Genomic DNA, 23,552 nt, shown 5'->3' with positions numbered 1-23,552 from the left:
GTCACGGGCAAAACAGACTCAACTTAGGGAGAAAAAGGTTTGACTTATTAATGAACTGTCAGAATGGGGAGATGAGAAATAAAACCAAATCTTCAAACACTTCCCCCCTCCCCTCCCTTTTCCCAGGACTCTCCTTCCTTTACCCCAGCGGCTTAGGGAATGGAGGGACAGGGTTTGCAGTCTGTTCATTACAGATGGACTTTGCTGCTGCTTCTTCTCAGGGAGAGGCCTCATCACACTTCCCACTGCTACACTTGGGGGCCCCTCCCACGGGAGACAGTCCTTCATGAACTTCTGCAATGTGGGTCCTTCATATGGGCTACAGTTCCTCATGAACTGCTCCAGCATAAGGCCCCCTCATAGAGGCAACTTCTTACACCCTGACCCAACATGGGTCATCAGGAGAACAACTGCTACAGCCTGAGTCACAGGATCACAAGTACTGACAGCAAACTTGCTCTGTTGTAGGCTCCTCTCTCCCCACAGGCTCTCAGGTCCTGCCAGGAACTTGCTCCAGGTTGAGCTTCCCACAGAGTCACAGCCTCCTTTGGGCATCCACTTTCTCTGGTGTGGGGTCCTCAGTGGGCTGCGAGTGGATCTCTGCTCCCCCATGTTCCTCCATGGACTGCAGGACAACCATGGTCCTCACCACAGGTCACAGAGGAGTCTTTCTTTCAGGGCCTAACCACCCTCTTCCCCTCCTTCTCCACTGACCTTGGTGTCTGTGGAGATGTTTTCACATTCTCACTCCCTGTTGCTGCTGCAGTTTAGCAACTGCACAACAACTTCCCCTTCTCAAATATGTTATTCACAGAGGTGTTACCTCAGTCACTAATTGGCCAGGCCTGGGTCAGTGGTGGATCCATCTTAGAGTGACTGGCATTAGCCCTATCAGCTACAGGGGAAGCTTCCAGCAGATCTTTGTTTAAAGAAGCTACTCTTGTAGACCCCCTGCTACCAAGAACCTGACCCAGGCAAAACCACTACAATCATCAAGTCCAATCCCCCTGTCATGGGCAGGGACGTGTTCCAGTAGACCAGATTGTTCAAAGCCCTATCCAATCTGGCCTTAAACATTTCCAGTGATGGGGCATCTACAACTTCTCCGGGAAACTTGTTCCAGTGCCTCACCACCATCATCATAAAAAATATCGTCCTTATATCTAACCTACCTCTACTGTCTTTCAATTTAATGTTACCCCTTTTCCTGTCACTATAGACTCAGAGAAAGTCTTTCGCTATCTTATAAGCCTCCTTTGTATACTGAAATATATTTTCAGTTTAGTAGACTATCAAACCCAGAAAATTTTTTTAAGGCAGTATATACATTAGCAAATTGTAGCCTATTAGAAGTGGTAATTCGAGAATGTAGCTGTGTGGAATTGGTAGGATATATCCAAAATTCACATTATATGCATTTCAGATAATTTCATTTTTATTTAGTTATGGTTTGCCCTGTTTTCCTTCTAGCTGCTGGAATATATAAGGTGTGCTCTTGGAAGTTATCTCGAAATTTGATTTCTTCTGAAAGGAACAGAGATTTTGTATTATAAGACAGCTTGACTATAAGAGCAGTGGCTAGGACAATTAGGAGAAATGTTTTAAATGTGTATTCCTTTTCCAAATTAATATGTTAAATCAGGGAATGCTTATGACACCTTCCAAAGAGAAGTACCTTGCTTTAGTACATGAGAAGGCAAAAACTTTAGTAAAAGTAAAGTAGGAGAAAATCAAAGCTTTAGTCCTATGACTGATTAATTAAAGTCCAATTTGCAGCTGCACTTATTCTACCCCAGCAGAAATTTAAAACCTTTATACTTGAATGCCACAGTCTTTGTCAGGTCAAAACCAATTACAGCACAAAGGCATTGAGGCTAAGCCTGCTGATTTACCTGGGCAAGATAAAAAGCACTGCTACAGTCATGATAGCTGAGAGGCTGAAAACCTGGTGCCTCTCTGCTGTGACAGTCTCAACCTAGAGGAGGCAAATGACTACATAAGTATTTCTAGTCTAGATTAGGATGAAAACAAATGCATTCATTTAAACTAGTAAATCAGTCTTGCCTTCACATGAACTGGGAGAGCTCCTACAGTGACAGAGGAGAAATATTTTCAGGAAAAGTTCCCTGTTCTCACAGCAACAATCTCCTCGTTGCAGTGTATAAATATAACAGAGCAGATGGTTTTAGCAATGTAGTATGTCTGTGTGGCCAGGTTTTGGTATTGGGAGGCTACAGGGGTGGCTTCTTTTAAAAAGAGATGCTAGAAGCTCCTCCTGTAGCTGCTAGGGCCAGTGCCAGTCAAGTCTAAGGTGGACCCACCACAGATCAAGGCCTGGGCACTTAGTAATTGAGGTAATGCCTCTGTGATTGCAAAATTTGAGAAGTTGTTGCTGGGCAGAGGCAAGATTGCTTTAGCAGCAGCAGCAGCGAGAACGTGGGAACGACATCTCCACGGACACCCAGGTCAGTAGAGAAGGAGGGGAAAGAGGTGTCCAGGTACTGGAAGAGAGCTTCCCCTGTGACCTGTGGTGAAGACTATGGTGAGGCAGGCCTTGCCTGTGCAGGACCCCACAGCCTGTGGAGGAGTCCGCACCGGAGCAGGTGGATGCGTGAAAGAGGCTGTGACTCTGTGAGGGACCTACTCTGGAGCAGGTTGATCCTGAAGGACTGTTTCCTCTGTGGATGAGATCCATGTTGGGGTAGTTTGTGAAAAACTGCATCCCATGGGAAGAATCCAGGCTGGAGCAGCTCATGGAGTACTGTCTCCCATGGGAGAGACTCCACACTGAAGCAGTGGGAAGTGTGAGGAGGCCTCCTCCTCAGAGGAAGCAGCAGCAAAGTCCAACTGTAACAAACTGACTGTAACCCCCATCTTCCATCTCCCTGCACTACTGCGTGGACGGAATTGAAACTTATGATGAAGAGAGGGGTGTGGGAAGGTGTTTGAAGATTTAATTTCGTGTTTCTCACTTCCCTATTCTGTTTTCATTGTTCATTAATAAATCAAAACTTTCTGCCCAAATTGAGTCTATTTTGCTGAGTGATGTCCCTGTTCTTATCTCAACTCATAAGCCTTTTGTTATATTTCTTTCTTCCATGTCCTGTTTAGGAGTTTAGGCAATAGTAGAATGACTTGGTGGGCATCTGGGACCCAGCCAGGGTTAAACCACGACAAGCAAACACAAACATATTAAATGGGGATATAAATTAGTGCATTAGCAATAAGCTATCATAAAAAAAAAAAAAGATGCAAACACCACGATCTCACACATGTCCAGATTTATTCTCAGTAAGGTAAGAATGTAACAACTAACAGTGTGCTTAAATTACAAACATTGTTCTCTTCAGAGAATAATAAATCTTGCTAAATTTTCTGTAAGATCAATACAGAGAATGATACTTTTCTGAAGATCTCTAAGTCACAATACTTTCAATTTGACTTAGGAGTCATATTGTATTATATCATTTTATATTATTACCTATTACTTATAGAAGTAAGAGGAAAATATCTTACCTTTACTCAAGATAGAAATCTTTATCTGGGAGTCAATAACCAATGAATCAGAGCTGGTTCCTTTAGAAGGAGGAGACTACAACTATATTCTCTTTGCCACATTTGCAAAACTATTGAACATTCACTCTAGAAGTGGGCTACCAATTCCTTCTTAGTCTCATGAAGTTAAAATTGACTTCTGAAAAGGCTCCTAATATGAAGCATTCACCGCTCTTTTTGTTGGCCAGCCAAGGGAAGAGTAGAGCAAAAATATCTATGTTTTTTTACAAAGGAATGCACAGAAGTGGGATTCCAGTCTTTGTTCCCTGGAATGTGTACATGGAACTCTCCTAGGATAAATAAATTGTTCATTGCAGTCTTTGTGCTTATTCATACCCCAGGAACTCAAGATTTGGACTCTTGTCACAGTGTCTGCTGTAATTATTGTAGCAGACATTTTGGTGACACACTAGAGACCTTTACCTAAACCTTGTTTGAAAAGTATCACATTACATCTGCACTAATAGTGTTTGAAAGTTGTTTTTTGGGACACTTTTGGGCCAAAGAGGTAAATGCCTTCTGATCTGGAATCTTAAAGGGCTGGGTGCTGCTGGAAAATAAATAGAATGAAGTGATGCCTGAAACCTAAATGTAAATTTAGCTATCCAGTATCCAGGATAGGCAGGATTTAAAAGAATCAGATTAAACCTTACTTCCTGTAAACAGGTAGAACAAGTATCCCACAATTTAGACTTACTTTAATTTTGACACTTAAATCAGTTTTGACTGATCTGGGGCTTGTACATGTACATATGTATGTGTGGCAGTCTCAGGAGAAATTAGTTCTTCAATGGGGGCCAAACATTTAAGAGCATGTCTAATGCACTGGCTTCAGGCTAATCTGGCTGCTGATCACATACAAGTATTTGGTGAATGATTGGATGAGGAGACGTTTCCTCTGATTAAAGGGAGATTCCAGACAATGTAGTTTGATGTGTGTCAAGGGTCAATATATAAGAAAAAGTTTACAGCATTCAAGCTGGAACTCCTTACAACCCTAATAAAAGACTTAGGAGGGAAAAAAGAAGTATGTAAGTAAAGAGTACACTTCCACAGTCTTTCCAAAAACTAAAGTAATACATGTAATACAATTTAAAGGTATATGAATTAAGTACTAAAGAAGGAAAATTAGCTAGGAAAACCACATATACAAAATTTACCTGCATTACAGAAAGCATATCTATAGAGATTTTGAGCAACAAAAATATGCTGTTTTACAGATAACATACTTAGGGAATGTTCATATTTAAAGCAATCTATGTATTTGTGTTTTTCCAATATCATTAATAGTTCTCCTTCCATAGAAAAAGAACATGATAAATTGTTTACTGTATTAGAAAGAAAGGTCTTTAAAAGCTCTTTTCCTGTCAGCAAAATAATATCATAACATACCAGCCTTGCCTCATACCTGGAATGAATTGCTTTAAATCTCAGCAGGAAAAGTCTAAGTTATTCTAATGATAATCCAGTTGAAATTAAGTTCACTCACTCTATGCAGTCTTGTCTTAGAGGACCATTTTTCTGCTGAAAAGTTGAATACATCTAGTTAGATTGGAATGAAAGCTGTGTGTTTTTATCTACTGGAGATTTGTAACTCAAATTGATGTGAGGGGAATCAATTGATGTGAGGGTAAGTAAAATGAAGCAGGTGTGGTTCTCTGGGCTGGAAAGCAGAACATCAAGGGGCAGCTAGGATCATTTTTTTTTTTAACATATGGATATTAATATTAGAAAGGGTAATTCCTAATATCTAGTTTTGTAACTTCTTCTGTTCTGAACATGAGAAAGTCATTATTTTAAGACACTAGATTTCTCTGTTCCTGGGGCTTTAAAAAAAAAAAAAAAGGAGAATCTTTATTAGTTATATGCAAGACACTGATAATTGCTACGAAGTATATAAAGATGTGGAAATACTGGTAAATGAGAACTCATTCATTTACAACGACAATTATAGAGTACCATTAATGACTGCCTTGCAATTTTCACTGAAGAGATAAGGTCTTTGATTTATTTACTATGTACTTGGTCTTAGCTCACAAGGGAACTGCATGTCATACAAAAGAAATTGTCATATGAGAAGTTTTGCTATTCTTTTCCTGACATTTAATGTGTTATTTCACCATTTGGAATATAAAATAAAAGTCAATTGGACACTAAAAAAGCAAAAAGAGTCTTGAGAAGGAACATTTATCAGCTGTTTAGTTGGCAAGCTGGAAATGCTTTAGAGTTCAGACTGAATGGAAGTTTATCTTAAAAAAATATTTTAATATCATATATTTAGAAAAAGTTGCACTTCAACTTCTGTACTTTTTTTAAAAGGCATTATTTATAGAAAACAAATTAAAACTACTTATAAATGTATCACTACCCCAAATTTTATTATAATATTTTACTTTGAATTTCCATTTATATTGGTTTATTTCTTCAAACATTATTTAGCTCTGTGTGTTCTGTTTCTTTCATATAAACACATGGGATTTTTTTTTTTGCCTTGTGTTTCATATTTTCTGTCCAAAAACTAACAAATAAGAAATTTTCTTCTCCCTTCTTCCACAATTGTTCTGTATGAAGCCAAATTATTTTGATTTAATTTCTGGAACTTCATTACAAGACTTATTTTTGCTCTTACTGGCAAGGTAGATTTACCTAATTGAGAGTTCTAATGGGGAAATAAAGCTATAACAAGGTTTAAAAAGTTAAAATATTGGTTTAAAAAAATTCTCTCAGTACCAGTAGAAAATAAAAGTAGAAGAAACTGAGTACTTAAATTTTTCTAAGTTAGAATAAGTAAGGCCCTATTCCCTAGGATACAAGATATGTAAATGAAAGTAACACATAAATTTTCAATATCTTATGACAACAAATGTTTACATTATATGAAGTGTTAAAAAGTAGATTGATGGAATATTGGGAGAAATTGAATCAGTACTATTTTTTCACTGGTAAATGAAGTGTTAATTGTTCTGTATTTCTGTGATTATGTATTCTGCCTCTTCTGCAGTCTAACTGCACATAAAGACAGAAACTAGGTTTAAACTAGTCAAAATAAGATATTATAGCAAAAATATTTTTCAACTGATATGAAGTGCACTATGAAGTTCAGTGAGCAATTATTACAGGAAAAAGTCTGCCTGACTAAACTATTGTGAACCATTAATTTTTACTACAGCAACTAAGAAAAAACATCCTAAAATCACAATAAATATGTTTTAATAATCATCTCTTGGCATTTAACAACCTTTAAGTACGACACGAAAATCAAGATTTTATGAAACACTTGCAATTGAAGCTTTGTTGTAAATAGTGTGTTCCTATTTCCTACAGAACAAAACCCAGAAAATTTATACAATGGCTTGTATAAAAAACATTGTAATAATTGACTGGAAATACCTGGCATTGGAAAACATGAGAAACTGTATTTCTGGTTGAAAAACATGAGGCGAGTCTAGTTAAAACTAATGAAGTCAGAATAGGAAGGACAAAAGAGTGAGTCTAGCATGTTATCCTGACAACTGGAAGAGACAGCTTTTGGACCTTTGGTTTTTCAAATCTCTAGTGCTTGTTGTACAAACAAGGGTGCTTCCAGCACCTTTTGCCTCACCTCCTTTTTTGAGAGTCTGTTTTCAAATAAAATATTTCTCTCCTCTTTTGAAAGGGCTCATATGCTTGCACTAAAGCAAGGAATAAGGGTTATATATGATTTGCTGACTCAGGTCCCTGGAGAGGAGCTGCAAACACTTCTGTCATCCTCTTCACAATTTCTAATGAACTAGTTTCAGCAGCTCACTGTTCTGTGCTGGATATTGTTAATATTATTCTAACAAGTTACAAAGGCACAGGCTACTCTGCAGCTGCTGCATCCTTCTCATTTGGACATGCGGGTGAAAGCAATCTTCCATCTGTTCAGCTTTGGTCAGAGGAGGCACAAAACATTCAAAGACGGAGGTGAAGTCCAGATACTGTGTAAATGATTCTTTTTAAGGCAATTGCTGATAGCTATTCCTAGGAAGTTGCTACAGTGGTGATCATGCATCTTTAAACTGTGGGAACTGTTTGGTCATAAAATAGGAGTATAAGGAACACTAATTTTTAAGGAAAAATCTTAAATATCTACCTATAGTAGATATAAAATCATTTAACATATGTTTACATTTATCCTGGAATACTGATACTCTATGATTGATTCAAAACAAGAAATTTAAACTATAATGGTATTTTTTAATAGAAACGTGCAGGAAATTTTACTTAAAGGCTGCCAGCCAAAGGCAACACTGGTGTTATATTCCAATTTGAAGTTTGTTTCTGTCTCTCTGGATTAATTTTTTTTTTATTATTTTGGATTTGGATTAATGAAGACACTTAGAAAATTAAATTACAAAGCATATCATAAATGTCTTCTGCCACTGACCTTCTTCTAACATCTTATCAGATCTAAAGAGAGTGCAAAGGGCATGAGTCTTTCCTTTTGGAACCTGGAATACATTTGGCTTTCATTCAGTTTGAAGACCTAATAAACATTTTTTTTTCTGAAACTGTTCCAAAATGTTGAGCATTTGTAACTATAGTGTGGGTCTTGAAAGTACTGTTATATTGACAACTGAATTATGTTGATCCAAGTTGTGTCAGACCACTTTTATATTGGTATCTCCATAGGCTCATTTAGTAAAATTGAATCATTTAATGTTGAAAAAAATATTTAAAAGTATCAGTCACTAGAGAAAATTTAAAAAAAACAAACCCTCACTACATTGCTGGCAGCTTTGTAGATTTTATTAGTTTAAACTTGTAAGCAGAGAACTCACAACATTTTTTTATCAATTCATGAATGTGTTCAATGTTTACATGTGGATTTCTCTCCAGAGATGAAAGAATGCATGAACAATAAACAAATTCTGACCTTCCTGCAAAACCACTTTAACTTTAAAGACGGATCATGTAGGGCGATGCTTTGCTGCCTCCAATACATTAATAATTATTAAGCTGACAATTTCACCATAAATTGCTCTGTACAGGAAAGCTACAGTAAAATGAAAAAAATAGAAAAAGAGGACATTAAATTCATGCCTTCTGCAAATGTCATTGTACATTTTAATAGGAAAGAAGTTTTCATAGTCTGAATGAATATGAATAAGCTGTATATGAAAAAAAAGGTATATATATTACTATCTGGCACTGGTTTAGAAGTTTGCTTATTTCCAAGTCCAATAATCATTTGAGGTCAAGCAGGTCAAGTGTCTTCAACAGTCAATAAGGCCTGCAACTCCTAAAACAATACTAAGAGAATGTGAAATCATATAGTCATCACTACTAAATAGGCATTTATAATAGCTGACAATAAAAGGTAGCTAACATAATTTATCATGCCAGTAGGTTACTGGATGGTTACAAGAGTATGTGAAATAAACAATATTTGAAGAAAACCATCATGGAAGAGTCCTTAAAGACAGCAAAATAAACAAATGCTCTAAGACAAGTACCTCAGAACTATAGAAAATGGGGCATTTTGGACTATGGAAATGAAAAATGCCATCTAGAATTACACAAGGATTGCTTTATCATATTTTTAATGTGCTGGGATTAATGTGAGTATATATTGAATATATTTTCAGCAGCTCAGTAATTTTAACTGAATGCACATATGTAGCACAAAAAGAAACTGTTATATGACATGGTCATCTGATTATCTAGTGTTTTATATTAATGGGTTCCAAATGATACTAAATAATCCTTAGGTTACAGTCATATATTACAAAGGCATTAAAATTAAACAAATGATACAAAGGGCACTGAAATTCAGATCGTGTTTTAACTCTTCCTAAAACTATAATCTGAAACTAATCCTCTGTGCTTGGTCTTGAAATATCGGTTTCCACAACTCGGTCATCTTGGAGCTGTTTTCTTCTAATGAGATGAGTAACATAAGTCGTTCACAGAAATCAAGAGAGCTGAACCTTTCCATATGGTAACTTTAATGTGCAATCTAAATGCACCTTGGTGAACACTGGTGTTCCAGGGGGTCCAGAAATGCCTTGCAGAGAAGGGAGGGAGAAGTATTTCCCAATTCAGTATGATTAAGCACTCCATAAATCTTTTGTGTTCACAGAGCACGGGCATTTTAGTTTCAGCTAAAGTGATAAACACTGTCCCAAATATATTACTTCATAACTGCTATTTAAAGATTTATTCCTTCAACATAGTTTTTCAGTATAACTCTTAAACAGCTCATTAACACAACTTCTAAACAGTACTAGAAATACATCCTTATATAGTGATTATTGCTTTAAATAACAATAAATACATTTGTAGGCAAAACCACAGCTCAATGGAGTGATACTTGACTTGCAAACAGAACAATACAAGATGTATCAAAAAAAAGTAAACAGCAGAAAGCTCACTGAGATTACACCAAAGTCCTGCAAAGAGTCCTATGGGAAGTGACAAATTCTTTGGCCTTTATATTGCTAACAAAAAAAAAAAGGCAAAATTGAAGTATTTTTTAACAGCTGCTAATTGTTGATATAGAACTATAAAGTTGCATTAGGAATGAGATTTGCTAGAAGAGGAAAGACTGTGGGGGACTAGAAAAATCTGTTCTAATAGAGTTTTCATGAGAGTGTCTCAAAAGAGAGAATAAAAGTACCATAACAGGTGTATTTCACCTTATTTTGGGAAACACTTTGGTGTTATGTCCAATGTGAACCAAAATGTTTATGAATCACTGCCCATGTGTGTATTTGAATATAAATCCATTTGATAGGACCCTTGGAAAAAAGATAAATTCTTTTTACATTGAAATGAGTATCTATAATACTAAACCTTAAATAATGACATAGTATAGCATAGATAATTATAGATATATTATGGTATATATTATAGATTATAGTATAGAACATACTAACCTGTAAACTTAATAAAAGCAATTAACTGATAGCAATTAAGTGCTGTGTATCTGATCTAGGTCTCTATTACAGTTGAACAACAGAGGTAGAAAAGTATACATGCAGCATCCCAACATTTCTTTGTGTTTTCACCTTCTCTCTGTGACATAATGAGATAGTGATGCTGAAAAATAATCTTTAAAAATCTTTAAAATAATCTTTAAATCTTTATATTTTCTATAGCCTCAAATTTTCACTCTGTGGCTGAAGTTAATTAAAAATCCATTATCGGTGGCTACTTGGAAGTATGAGTACATGCCAGTTTTCTCCTTCATTTTATCTGGTCTGTGTAAACAAGCAGATAACACATCAAGAAGACAACTGGGTACCATATGTATGTAAAGCTTTGCCCACAGGGAAGTATTTGGTTAAGTTTCTCAGCCATCATTTTTGGGCTTGAAGGCATTACACATTTTTTATTCAATGACCTTGGCACAAAGACCAGGACTGTACTCATGAGATCTGTTGATGACATTATCATCAGTATGAAGAAGGATTAGAATATCTCACAGGAATAGCTGGATGTTTCTGGTGACTGAATAACAGTAATTGGATGAAAATCATCAATAGCATAGACTGACTGAAATACTTAAAGTTTGAAAAGAAACAATAAAGTAATATTGCATGTACTAGCTAACTGCAAGATGTCTATGAACCACCAAGATAAGACAATGGTGGAGAACAACAAGTATTATTCTGAATGCATCACAAGAAGTATTTTTAGTATAATTCTATAGGGTTTTTGTAAAACTACAATGTGAAATATAAAAATTATTACTTTAGATGGACTTAGTACAGAAAAGGTACTTTGCTGATGAGAGAATTAAAGAGTTTATTTTACAGAAAGAGTTTAAAAGAGTTTTGCTTTTTTAGTTAGGCAAAAGTCTTATATAAAATGGCATTGTTTTCTATAAACACATTTAGTGGACAAAAAAAGCGATGGCAAAATTCTAGTTAAGTTAAAAATCAGTTTTCTTGCAAGACTCGCTGATTAATAACTGTCCATAACTGGGAATCAAATTCTTATAGGAAAAAAAAAAAAAGTTCTGGTACAATCTTCCATGATAAGTGGTGGATGAAAACTTTAATTACAAAATGAATTGTGCATCAAATCTAAAGTAGCCTTGGGCGGCCCTTAGTGTTTCTTATTCCCTACGTATACATTTAGGAGCATAGACAGAGAGTGTTTCTGATTACAGGAAGCATGGCACAGCTCACCTACAGACAGTGAAATTCTTCTCCCAAAAATACTTATATGCAGATGGTATATTCAAGTTTAACTTGCACTTATGCTAACATACAAAGCATGTGCAGAGTATTAATTTCTTCAGGCTAAAATTGTGCCATCCCCATGCTAGCAATTCAATATCCAAGTCAGTTAAGTGACTGTGACCCAGGCTGAGCTTTGACTTCATTTAGTGTAATAACACAGAAATAATGAATAGTGACTGTGAAGCTTTATGGCTAACACTGAAACTTACTACCCCTTTTAATTTAAGCAAGAAACTTTCAGGCTTTAAAACTAAAGTAAACTAAATAAAAGCCAAATTAACATTTCCATATAGAAACCACCAAAACTACAGATCCATACCTTCAAGGTATCTTTACAAGACTTATGATTCAATAAATCTGAATCTACACAATGGTCATCTAATGTTATGTCATTGCACATCTCTTAAATACACCACATGGACTTTTGACATGAGCTCTTCAGTAGTCACTACTTGAAGTTTCACCATGTCTGGAGTTTCTTCCCTTAGGTAATGTGAAGTACACACTTACAGATTTGGTTTTGGAAATTTATTGTGACTTCTAGTGACTACTTCTAGTGACTCTGAAATGGTTTCCCTAACTTTTTAGGGGTAGTGTCAAGGAAAATATGTTTCTAGATATAGGTAATTTAGATTAGCAAAAGCTTTCAGACTGATAGAAAAGCTTGGCCTTTAAAAATCAATGATAAATTAAGTACAGTAGATGCTATTCTGCATGATAGTAGTATTTTCTTTATTTATACTCAAGGAATAAAATATTATTAACAGTAAGAATATTATCTGTGATAGGAAAAGTACATACCTGACTTTCAGAAACATGAATGCTAATTATAGGTGTTAATCCAATGAGACACATTTCAGAGGTGTGGATAATCACCAGAAATTTCACCTTTCTGTGAATATGTAATGAAGTATCAGAGATTTATTTCTAAGCATATCACTTCTTCTGAGATATTTTCATTACATCTAACATTGATTAAGCTGAACTTAACTCTACAGTGCAATAACTGTCTTTGAAGTGCTGATAGGCACCATTTAAAATGTAAGTTTGCAGAGACCTTTGTTCCCACATGTGAAAAGAAAATAAAAGAAAGGAAATATTGCCAACTTACAGAACATACTTGGAGAAAGTATTTGTGCTTTTTGTTAACTTAAAACTGGGGAAGGTAAGGAGAAAAGTATAAGCAACAGAGATGATTATCATTAACACTTTCAATGCTTGTTGTCCTTACTAATGAATAACTCCTGTTAACAAACCAGGAAAAACTTGTCATGTTATTGGGAACTTCGTGTGTGGGGATAAGACCTGATACTTGTACACACACCGTACATACAGAGAAAAGTATATGAGCTGTATACATAAATTTATCCATATAGGAGAATGCTGCTCTTTAAAGTCAATATCTTCATTAATTTATGTAAATTTTACATATTGCAGATATAGACAAATACTATGTACTGGTAACCCAGTCTGGATGTACATAAATAGAACACATATATATGTATATTTATATACTTGTGTATTTCTCTCTGTATTTCTGTTTTCAAAAGCTTTTTTTACATTTATTTCAGTTACTCTTTAGGAATAGAAAAAACACTCATTATTCTGCTTCATGAGCAGCCTAGTGAATTCTCTCTTCAACCATCAGTTATATAAAGTGAATGCATTTGTTTCCATCTCTGTCCCATAGCATGTACATTTCTGTCACTGCAATTTAGGCTTATCCATTTACTGAATAAAATATATAAATAAATATATTCCAACATGCTCTGCTGTATCTTTATCCAATTCTTCCTGAAATCAATGAGAATGGAACCATATTCTCAGTAGTCTGCTGTTCTATACATGTAATCTCATCTTTGTTTACTGTAGATTTCACTGTTCTATTCAGTGTAAATGGAAAACACAAAGAACATAAAAATCATATTCTATATTTCATTAATACCCAGAGATCTTCTGTCTTCAAATGTAATAAATCTTTGGGAAGAAAGTAGAAGAATGATTCTTCAGTTTTCATGAGGATCTTGTGGTAAAATTTACCCATTTCTCAGAGCACTGAGAGATCCTTTTCTTTCACTAATTACAGTAGTATTTCAGAGTACTGTGTCTTTCAGGAGCCATTACTACAATATTTTTTAAAGGTCTGTTATTGCTGTGCTCTGAGAAGTCTTACAGGTCTTAGTACAGCCCAGCAAAAACTAAGGTACTCAAGTAAAACACCTTATCACATTAGGGCCTCGTGCATTTTCTGCACTGCATAAGATTACTATTTCTTAACCCTGTCATTTCACTGTCCTGCTGAACACCCACATCACAGCTTTACAACTACAGAAATTTTCTAGTACTTCATTCTCATTGTAGTCCAGCCACTGGTACACTTATAGTCCAGCTCAACTATCAGGTAAAAGTAACTCTGAGGAATACAAGACCTATAAAGGGTGTGTTGCATATTCCGGGTTAATGCTAAGTTCAATAGTGTTAAGAAAGGTCATTTTGCATCTTCCAAGGAGGATTAATGGGATGCAATATACATCCAAGCAAACTCTGAAGGCTCCTTCCACAAACAATAGAGAGAAATGGGATGATTTATGAGATTATTTACCTTACTTCTAGGGACACAAACTGTCTAAACATGTCCAATTACACTTAGGCTAAGATATCCACCGTGGCCTTCTATGTCAGAAGGATGAAAATATGTTTCACAACCTATAACACCTGAGTTTTTTTCTAACATCAAGAAAGTAGTTTCAATATCTGCCAGTCCTCAAGTTTTTGATATCTTGAAGCATCTGAGATGGCTCTAAGTCCTTGAATTTAGGCAACACAATTTAGCCCTAGATGTTTATATCAAACTAGGTATGTCCTAGGAAAGCCTGTTTCTTTCCTTAGTAAAGACACTCAAGACTTATTAGATGAGATACAGATGACTGCAGATAAATGAGATGAATACAACTCTCAGTGGTAGTTAGATACTGCTTTGAAAAACACCAACCACAAAAGGTATAGGACCACTTCTATTACTGTCTTACTTTCCTGCAGCTATGTTGTAGAGACTGAAACTGCAGAAGTTCCAGGTCTTTATACTGTGGAAATCATGAGGTGTCTGAGTAAAGAAGTTTGGGGATGATTTGCCTTTACTATAGTATATTTAATGATAATCATACTGTAAGTTGTGTAATTACTATTCATTGCTCTCTCTTAAGGAAAGGTTTTATTAAGTATACTGTATTTGTAGTTCTGAGAGAATGAAAAAGACAATTTACGAACAATAAAAAACTATAAAAGATTCAACCAGAACATCTTTTTCACCCCTTCCCTAACTTTTTTTCTTTTTTTATTTAACTGTAAATCAGGAATAAATATGATGCTCATAATTGTTGCTTTTTAATCAGTATTGTATTTTAATGAAATTCCGGTGATTTAATATGATTGCCTGGCCAGCCATCAACAAATAGTAGAGACAGCAGAAAAACAAAAAATTATGATACTTATAGATAATAGTGGAAGTTTTGGTTTCCTGTTATTTTAAAAAACTAAATAAAAACATCTAAAGGGCCTTTGGTATCTGATAAAACACCAGAGGGTGAACTGGAGTGGCATGTCTATCGGGTCTTTGCAACTCTGCAGCACAGGAATCTGTAACACATGGCCTTCAGAAACTGAAGCATGACAATTGGGCACTCTAATGGAGTTTCACAATCTGTATTATGTTTCGGGGATGTCATTTCAGGTTACACAGCTGGATTGGCAGAACAGATTACTGAAGAGGTCATGTCTGCTCAATGGAATGTTGCTAGAGATACAAGAGAGGGGTTTTTTCAACCTGAACATTAGCTTTAAAGTAGCAAGTCTCCTGTTTGGAAAGACAGTTTCTGGAGCTCCATAACTGTTGTGCATAATCTACGAAGGCAAAATCAAGAGATTTACAAAGGAAATTTCAAAATTATATTCATTTTCTTGGACTTTTTGGAGCTGGGGTTGTCATAAATAAAGACTATAAATAGAATAGTTTTAATTTTTCCTTTTTTTTTTTTTTATTGTGCCCTTAATACAGGGAGGTATGATAACCTTGGCTCAAGTTTTGTTGATTAACTGCTTACTTGTTTTTATCTTCAGTCCTGCCAAACATGATCTGGAATAAACAAGTTTATATTTTATGTAAATCTAAAAACATGATGCTAAAATTAATAAAGTAATTTACTCTAGTAATTTAATAATACACTATTTTACTAGGATTCACACTACAATGAAGCTGCTAAAAAGCCTCCTGAACAGTAAAATGGATATTTTTTTTTTTTCACTGAGACACAGTACCTTAGAGGATAATATCTCTCCACAAAAAAAGGGAGATAATTAAAACCTTTACAAAGCATCTGTCATAGAATTATACTGAGAAGGGATTATAAAAGGCCATAGATTTGAGAATATTAAAAAAAAATCAGAAGTTCCTACACAAAAATAAAATATAAACTTTAGAGAAAAAAATAGACAATGTTCTAACCTTCACATAAATGCACAGATGCAGTAAACCAAAAAAAAACCCCTCTAACTTTGAGTACAATTTTGATGTGTAAACAAAACAATCACCATGTAGCATTTGCTGAGAGAAATCAAAATGATGAGATACACTGTGGATCACAGATTACTGCACTTTAATTTCTAAATGAGCTTAGACATCTGTGAAATTAAAACCCCAGGGCGGACAATTTATGTGACACTATGTTGAGAAAAGAACAAAGCTTTGAGATGCAAATTCCAGCTTTCAATTGCGTCAGAACAGGTAACCTTGCAAACAACCTTCACACAGACCAGTCTTCTCCACTCTGACTGATGTCTCCCGTATGTATCTACTTCTCCTCTCTGTTTTCCAATCAAGTTGACAGCAATTCCCAGTTCATTTTCTAAAGAGACTGATAAAAGCCAGGCTGGACCTGTACCTGTTATTAACCTCTCTTGTACCATTATTACTTATTTTCTCCTTTGAGATAAGCAGTTACATTATACTTGCTGATCTTTGCATGTAATGTGTTATTACATAAAAATGGTACTGTGAATGTCAAGTTATTACCAGGTCATTCAAGTCAGATCATGGTATTTGATAATTTGACATTCTTAAACTTTTCAGGAGTTAACCAACGTATATTATGGGTTTGTCTTTTTTTGTTGTTTTTGTCATTGTTGGTGTTGCTTATATTATTTTTCATTAATATAAGGACATATATTGTGTCATAAAAAGTCATGAAGTTTGATTTATTCATGTTATTGAATAAACTATGATTTAATCATTAACAGCATTTACATAATTATTACTCCATTATTTTTAAGGAATATTTTTGAACTCTTTATATGTGCAAATAATTATTCAAATATCTTCCATATATATATACTAAAGGACAAGATAGGAAAAGAGTAAATGGCCTCAAGCTGTACCAGTCGAAGTTTAGATTAAAAATTAGGAAAAATTTATTCACCAAAAGAGTTATCAAGAACAGCAACAGGCTGCCCAGAGATACGGTTGAGTACTCATCTCTAGAAATATTTAAAAGATATGCAGATGTGGCTAGGGTTTTGTGGTGGATTTGGCAGTGTTGAGTTTAGTGGTTGGGCTCAATGACCTTAAGGGTCTCTTCCAACCTTACCATGTTTGATTTGAAATGGAATCAAAATTCATCTGGGAAGCCATTCAGAACACAGTCTATGAACCCAGACTCCATTGTCCATTCACATACTCTAAATCATGTTCTCTAAACAAATCAACCTAAGAATCTAAATTTCTTTTAAATTTCTTGACTCTTCAACATTCTACAAGAGTCTATGGTTTCTGCAGATACCTACTAATATGAGTTATGAGGTATCTTTTAGGTATCACGTTGAAATTATTCTTATTAAAGAACATTCAGAGAATATGTTCTCTAAATGTATACCTAAAATTTTAATTTATATGCATACATATTTTAATCCATTTGTTCAATATACTTGATGAAAAGAGGTCATTTAGTCTTTTGTGAGAACCTTCTCTCGTTGCTAGTATAACAATTTTGGGAAAGTTATAGAAGAACTATGTTTTTTGCTAGATTTTATAGAGGAATAATACCAATTATATGCTGGCCATCTGCTGTCCAGCTTTAAGAAGTGAATTGTCATTCCTCAACACTAGGAAGTTATCACTCTTTTCCTGATATATCCTTCATAAGAAAATGCTCTGGAAAACTTAAATCCAAAAGGTACAAGTCTTTTTTTTACAGTGACAGTATTCAAACTCACTTAAAACATGCCGTTGACAATACCATGCTAGAGAAAATTATTTTTGTATTTTTTTCACACTGTTGTGAACTACTGCTGAAATAAAATCTTCACAGATGGAGCAATACAAAAGGGCAGGTTTTGCAAAATAATGATTAAGCAGTTCTCACACTCAAAATACAAACTGCATAAAATTGTCATGTTACTATAGTAATCACTCTCATTTATGAGAAACATGGCACAAAGTTATCATAACTTTAAAGCTAACTAAATAGTCAGGAAGATCTAAACTCCAGAAGTGATTCATTAACATTTTGGGAAAGTGAAAGGGGACCATGTGATAAATCAGTTCTGAGCATGAATGTTTTTATTGAACTATTTTGCTTCATTTTAGCACAATTAGCTTTGCCTCAGTTGCTAAATGTAACACAACCAACCAGGAACAGTGGGGTCCATATCAGAAGGTCATTTACACAATTAAATATATTTTACCTCCTAGTCTTACTTGGGTTGGAGAAGTCTCCAAAATGCAATCAGTATGACTCTTTCTAGTCTGCCTTCACTCATGTTTCTGAGGCATGTTCTATAGTAAGTTTATTTTGCCTTTTGTTATTGTGATATTTCTACCAATGAAGCCCAAAGTCTGTAGAGTGATAATTAGAGAGACTGATATTGAGAACCGTCAGGTTTTTTTATCCTCTCTTTGAGAAATACTAACATTTATTGTGTTTGTCTTAGACCTATGGACAAAGGCTATGTAATTCACTGGTGGCTTGCTCCCATTCATCTACGAAATGTTTTAGACCTTTGAATTTTTCTTTAAAGACAGTATGTGTCTTCATCTTATCTTTCCTAGGACAAGGCTGCATAATCTACTTTTACTTTTGAAATAAACAAGTCTCCAGAGTTTGACCCTTACTTCAGGGAAACATTTTGCTCCCACACTTGAGAGATAAATTGTCTAAATGAACTTTTTAATAACTTTTTACACAGTATCTAATTGTGGACTAGGCTAGCAGGCAGCCTCAGCAGGTGCATTTCCATCAGAAATAATTTCACTGCATCTTCTATATAATTGAATTGACAAAGATCTGCTGCATCATGATGTTTTCTCTCATTATAATGACAGCTGTGATATATTGCAAGTTAGTTGCTTGAGTAGAAAAAAAAAGTGAGAAGAAAAAAACATACATTTCAATCACAATTCTTCAAACCAAGCATCTGAGGGGAAAAAAACCCTAAATAACAAATCATTAACTTCAAGATAAGTAGCAAATAATCCACAATATTAAATATCTTTGTTCAAGAAGTATCTAGACTATTTTTGGAACATTCACTGTATTAGCAGTTAAAAAATTCTTTTAATGTTACTATCTGACCTCAAAATATAATTCCTTGTAGGATAAGGAAAAAAATGCTAATAGCATAAAAAAATCTCACTGTGTTCTTCAGTTTTCAGCAGTGAAATGAACTCTGACATTCTGCCTGCTAGTGTAAACGGGCCTTTCTTAGAATAACTAATACTTTAACAAAGGGAGTTTATTCACAAAAAAAAAAAAAACCACCAAAAAACAAACAAACAAACAAAAAAAAACAAAAAAACCCCCTGTATATTTACATTTGTTTGCAAAAAAGTAGTGATTTCCTGTTGTTGAGAACAATGATTATTGAATTAAAATCACTCCATGTAATCTAAGAATTTTAAGTAGCTTCTACATTCAGCTATATTGCACTGTGTTCAGTTTTCTAATAACGAAAAATCACCTTCCTCAAATAGGACTTATTATACCAACATAATTGTCTTTTTTTAATCTCAATATTACTTTCTCTTTCTATTTGTAAGAAAATGTGGCACAAGATATATATGGTTAATAAAACTACTGCGCTATTCAGTAACTAATTAATTTGTCATTACCAGTTCTCAAAATTTTCACCTGAACTGAGAAATTGTTATAGTTCTGAACATCTTTCTAATGCTTATCAGAAGATACATTTGGATGATCATAGTATATTCCTCCCAAATACGTTGCCTTTATCAAAACCTTTTAGATATATGGAACTACTATTTTTCATACTCAGTGCAGTACTTGTCAGAAACAGAAAGAATGAGGTTAGACACTTAAGGAAAAAAAACCCCACTCTTTCAGAAAGATAAGCCCAAAGAAGAAAAATATAAATTAATAGTGTGCATCTTATGTGGGACCTTTCACATACACACGGGGGGAGGAGGGGGAAGTGGTTTTGGGTTTTTTTTGTACTCCTTTACGTGAATGTCAAAGGCCATATGAACTACTCGGTAGTCAACAGCCTGCTCCCAGCCTCTCTGCCTCTAATGGCATTTAAAGGTTTAGGCATACAATGGTGGAAGGCTAGAGAAACTTCTCAGGAAAATGTATGCTTGTAGGGACGTTGCTGCCCCAAGGACAATTAATCAGATTTATTGTTTATTTACTGCACAGACTTATATTTTTTATAGAAAAGATGTCAATCAGGAATAGACTTCTATATGTAACCTCTGACACTGGCTTTAGTGACAAGCCCGCTCCAAGTTGAAGAGTGGACTAAGTCCTTGATCGCCATTGACTTTGATAAAAGTTTATAAACCTTACTTAGACAAAAGCACTGTCATTTGAGAAGTCAGGAGTTTTCAAAACTTCCTTTGGGTTTGGTATATATTGCAAAAGTCTTACAAGAGTTCTGCGTGGATATCCAGAACTCAGTTCAGTTGCCCATACCCAGACACTACACTCATTGATTATCTTGGGACAACTGAATCAAGGCCCTTCATTTAGTTATTTTGATGTAGATGTCTATAATCTGGAGTTTTACTTATTGCACTTCTTAATCAAATACTTGACTGATAATGGATCTTACTATCAGAAAACATGAATTCTGGAAGATATAATGAAGGAAAAGTATTAAGAACAGCATTTTCAAAGGTTTTGCATTTCGTGAGACTCTCACGAGGATGTGAGCTTACATACTCTGGGGACATCAAGAAAAAATTTCCAGATATTCCAGTCCTGACAATAAATTACATAACTCAGGTTGTAACTATTTGTTGAGAAAATCTGGCAGGTCAGCATACATTATAATGCCTCCTGAAATGCAAATTATGTCATAAAAAGTGAGATGCTGATGAAAGTCCCTGAGTGGAGATAGAAACAAGCTGATCTATGTGACCCTATCAACCTATCTTAAAAACTGATGAGACATTTCTTTTCAAAATTTTGCCACAGACCAGATGTGCTTTGATATGCAACATATTTGAACAACTAATTAATATTTAAAAGTGTCATTCTGGCATAATTTGTATAAACATACATTTGGAATACACAACATTCTGTCAAACATCGTTTAAAAACAAAGTCCAGCTAACTGTCTCATGTTCAGTAAAATGGCTATGAAGGCTTCTACGGTTGCATATGATGCAAATACTTCTGGCTTTATTGAAGAAAACATAAAATTGTCCTGTAATTTTTACTGTTTCTTCCTTCAGAAAATGAGGTTTACCTTCAAGCTTTAAAGGCAGTGAAAATGTATTAACAGCCTTTGGAAAAATATCAGTTAGATCTATTTTCTTTAAATAGTAGAGGTTTTTTCTTCAAATTTAAAATTTATGCATAAAAACTTCCATAGAACAGTTTCAATGTTTCAATTTATATATAATTTTAAACATTAAATAAACTGTCTCCCTCTGAAAAAAATATGTATTAATAATTATGCTGTGTACAAAATAAAACCAGAATTATATGTTCAATTCTGAAATAGTAGTTAGTTTGAATAAATATTTTATATTTATATATTTTTAGTAGACCATAATCAAAAGAGGAACTTACAACCTCAATGGCACTATTTTCTAAAAAAGATGTTTATCTGAAGTGTTCCATCTACAAATTTTACTTATTCAGAAATCAATTTAAATTTCATGTTATTTTGGTGTTGACACAAAATTTTGGCCATCTGTAATAAGCTCCTTCAAACAGTTCAGTTACAGACAAAATTTATGAAACAGAACTATCCAGCAGCTATACAGTTTCATAACAGCAGCCTTTAATCACTGCTGCAGCTATGACACAAGCAGGGAGCACTGAAGAACCAGGCATGATTTTCTCTGTAGCTGAAGGTGATATTGTTTAAATCTGAAATTGCAAAAAGGTAGGCTATGCCATAATTCTCAGTACTTGGATAACATTCTATCTTTATACCAGTTCTTTAAGTTTTAACAGTTCACTGACTTGAAGAATGTGGATGTTCAATTATATCTTCAGTTTTATAGTCAATATCTTCAGGAGCTTTTCTGCAACACTGGATACAATGCAGCTACAAAGACAAGCCATAAAATTTCCTTTCTAACTAATTAGTTAACCTTGACTATGATAAGCCATTTACTCCTTTGTAACTTTTCTTAGCTATATTCAAAATTTCAGAATACATAATATTTATGTAACTATATGTATAGACATAAGTATATATTGCAGCAGTAACTAAGTTGAGAAAAGGGTTTTTTTAATCCAAAAGTAACAACTAGTAATAACAGTAAATTACAAAACTTGAAAGCTAAGGCACCTAGTAGCTCTTGGTTACATTAGGACACTATGTGAAACTGCAGATGTGAAAAATATACTTTATAATGAAGAGATCAATGATGTGGGAAATAGGGGGTAGTCTGACTTGGTCATAAATTGATCTCTCTCGTTCAGGTCATGGACACTGGCATTATAGCTGAACAGAGACATAACTTAATAGCTTTGTAAGCTAAATATTATCTACAAAAGACCAATGAAAAGACATCAACAAAATAGGGTGAGTAGAAAACAAATATGTACCCAAGATAGTAGCAAACAGTTGTCTTTTAACAACTTGTCCTAATAACAAACTCATACTTTACTATTTAATGTTATGGTAATAATAATATATGGCACATTTTAACAAAATACTAAATAGCAGGAGAAAATACTAAATTTTGCAGGAGAAAAACTAAGAGTACAAGTAATTTACTCCTGTCCCACAGTAGGTAGTAATTTTAGACCTTTGTTTCCAAATAATGTGCTAATTTTTTTTTTCTCGTAAGATGTGAAATATGCCAGATGAATCATACTCTAAATATCTTATTTATGTCTATAGATTACAAAATAATCTGGTTTATTTAAAATATAGATATTCTATATTACAAGCAGTAGCTTAGAGAATTAAATTGCAATCAATCTTCTTAACTAGTGAGTCTTACTTAATCAAAGCTTCCCATTTTATTGTGGTAGGAGTTAGTTGTGCAATCAAATATTCCCTAAGAAGATCTTGAAATAAACATACATCATCCTTGGCATGATTTCTGTACTTTCCAAAGCCCAGCTTGAAGTTGGCTATCTACTTTATACTTCTGTAAAGGTATTGAAAGCTATGCTGTTGAGTGTTTTCTCAAGCGTATTTCAATATGTGTCCAAAATACACTGTATCTAAGCAACTTCGGGTGACTTCTATATTTAATCTCAAAGGAGCTATGTATTGTACAAAGCAGGGAGCAGCAATATGTAGATTCATTAG

At 34.5% G+C, this 23,552-nt stretch overlaps 1 protein-coding gene across 9 annotated transcripts in view; it reads right to left on the bottom strand.

Annotated features, from left to right (window-relative positions):
• Positions 1 to 23,552, bottom strand: part of GPC5 (glypican 5) — a 659,030-nt gene that overhangs the window by 233,135 nt on the left and 402,343 nt on the right. The window contains exon 8 of one of the 9 annotated variants that reach the window (XM_061995969.1): positions 9,305 to 9,583. The exons of 7 other annotated variants lie outside the window; for them this stretch is intronic. In XM_061995969.1, the coding sequence (XP_061851953.1) occupies positions 9,492 to 9,583 (92 nt within the window). In that variant the 3' untranslated portion in view covers positions 9,305 to 9,491. Of the gene's footprint in view, positions 1 to 9,304; positions 9,584 to 12,298; positions 12,346 to 23,552 lie in introns of those variants that run through there. One more of the 9 variants, XR_009818702.1, reaches the window with a different exon arrangement.

Source organism: Colius striatus, chromosome 1 (genome assembly GCF_028858725.1).
Source record: "Colius striatus isolate bColStr4 chromosome 1, bColStr4.1.hap1, whole genome shotgun sequence".
NCBI lineage: Eukaryota > Metazoa > Chordata > Aves > Coliiformes > Coliidae > Colius > Colius striatus.
This window is presented reverse-complemented; position numbering and strand designations above follow the sequence as displayed.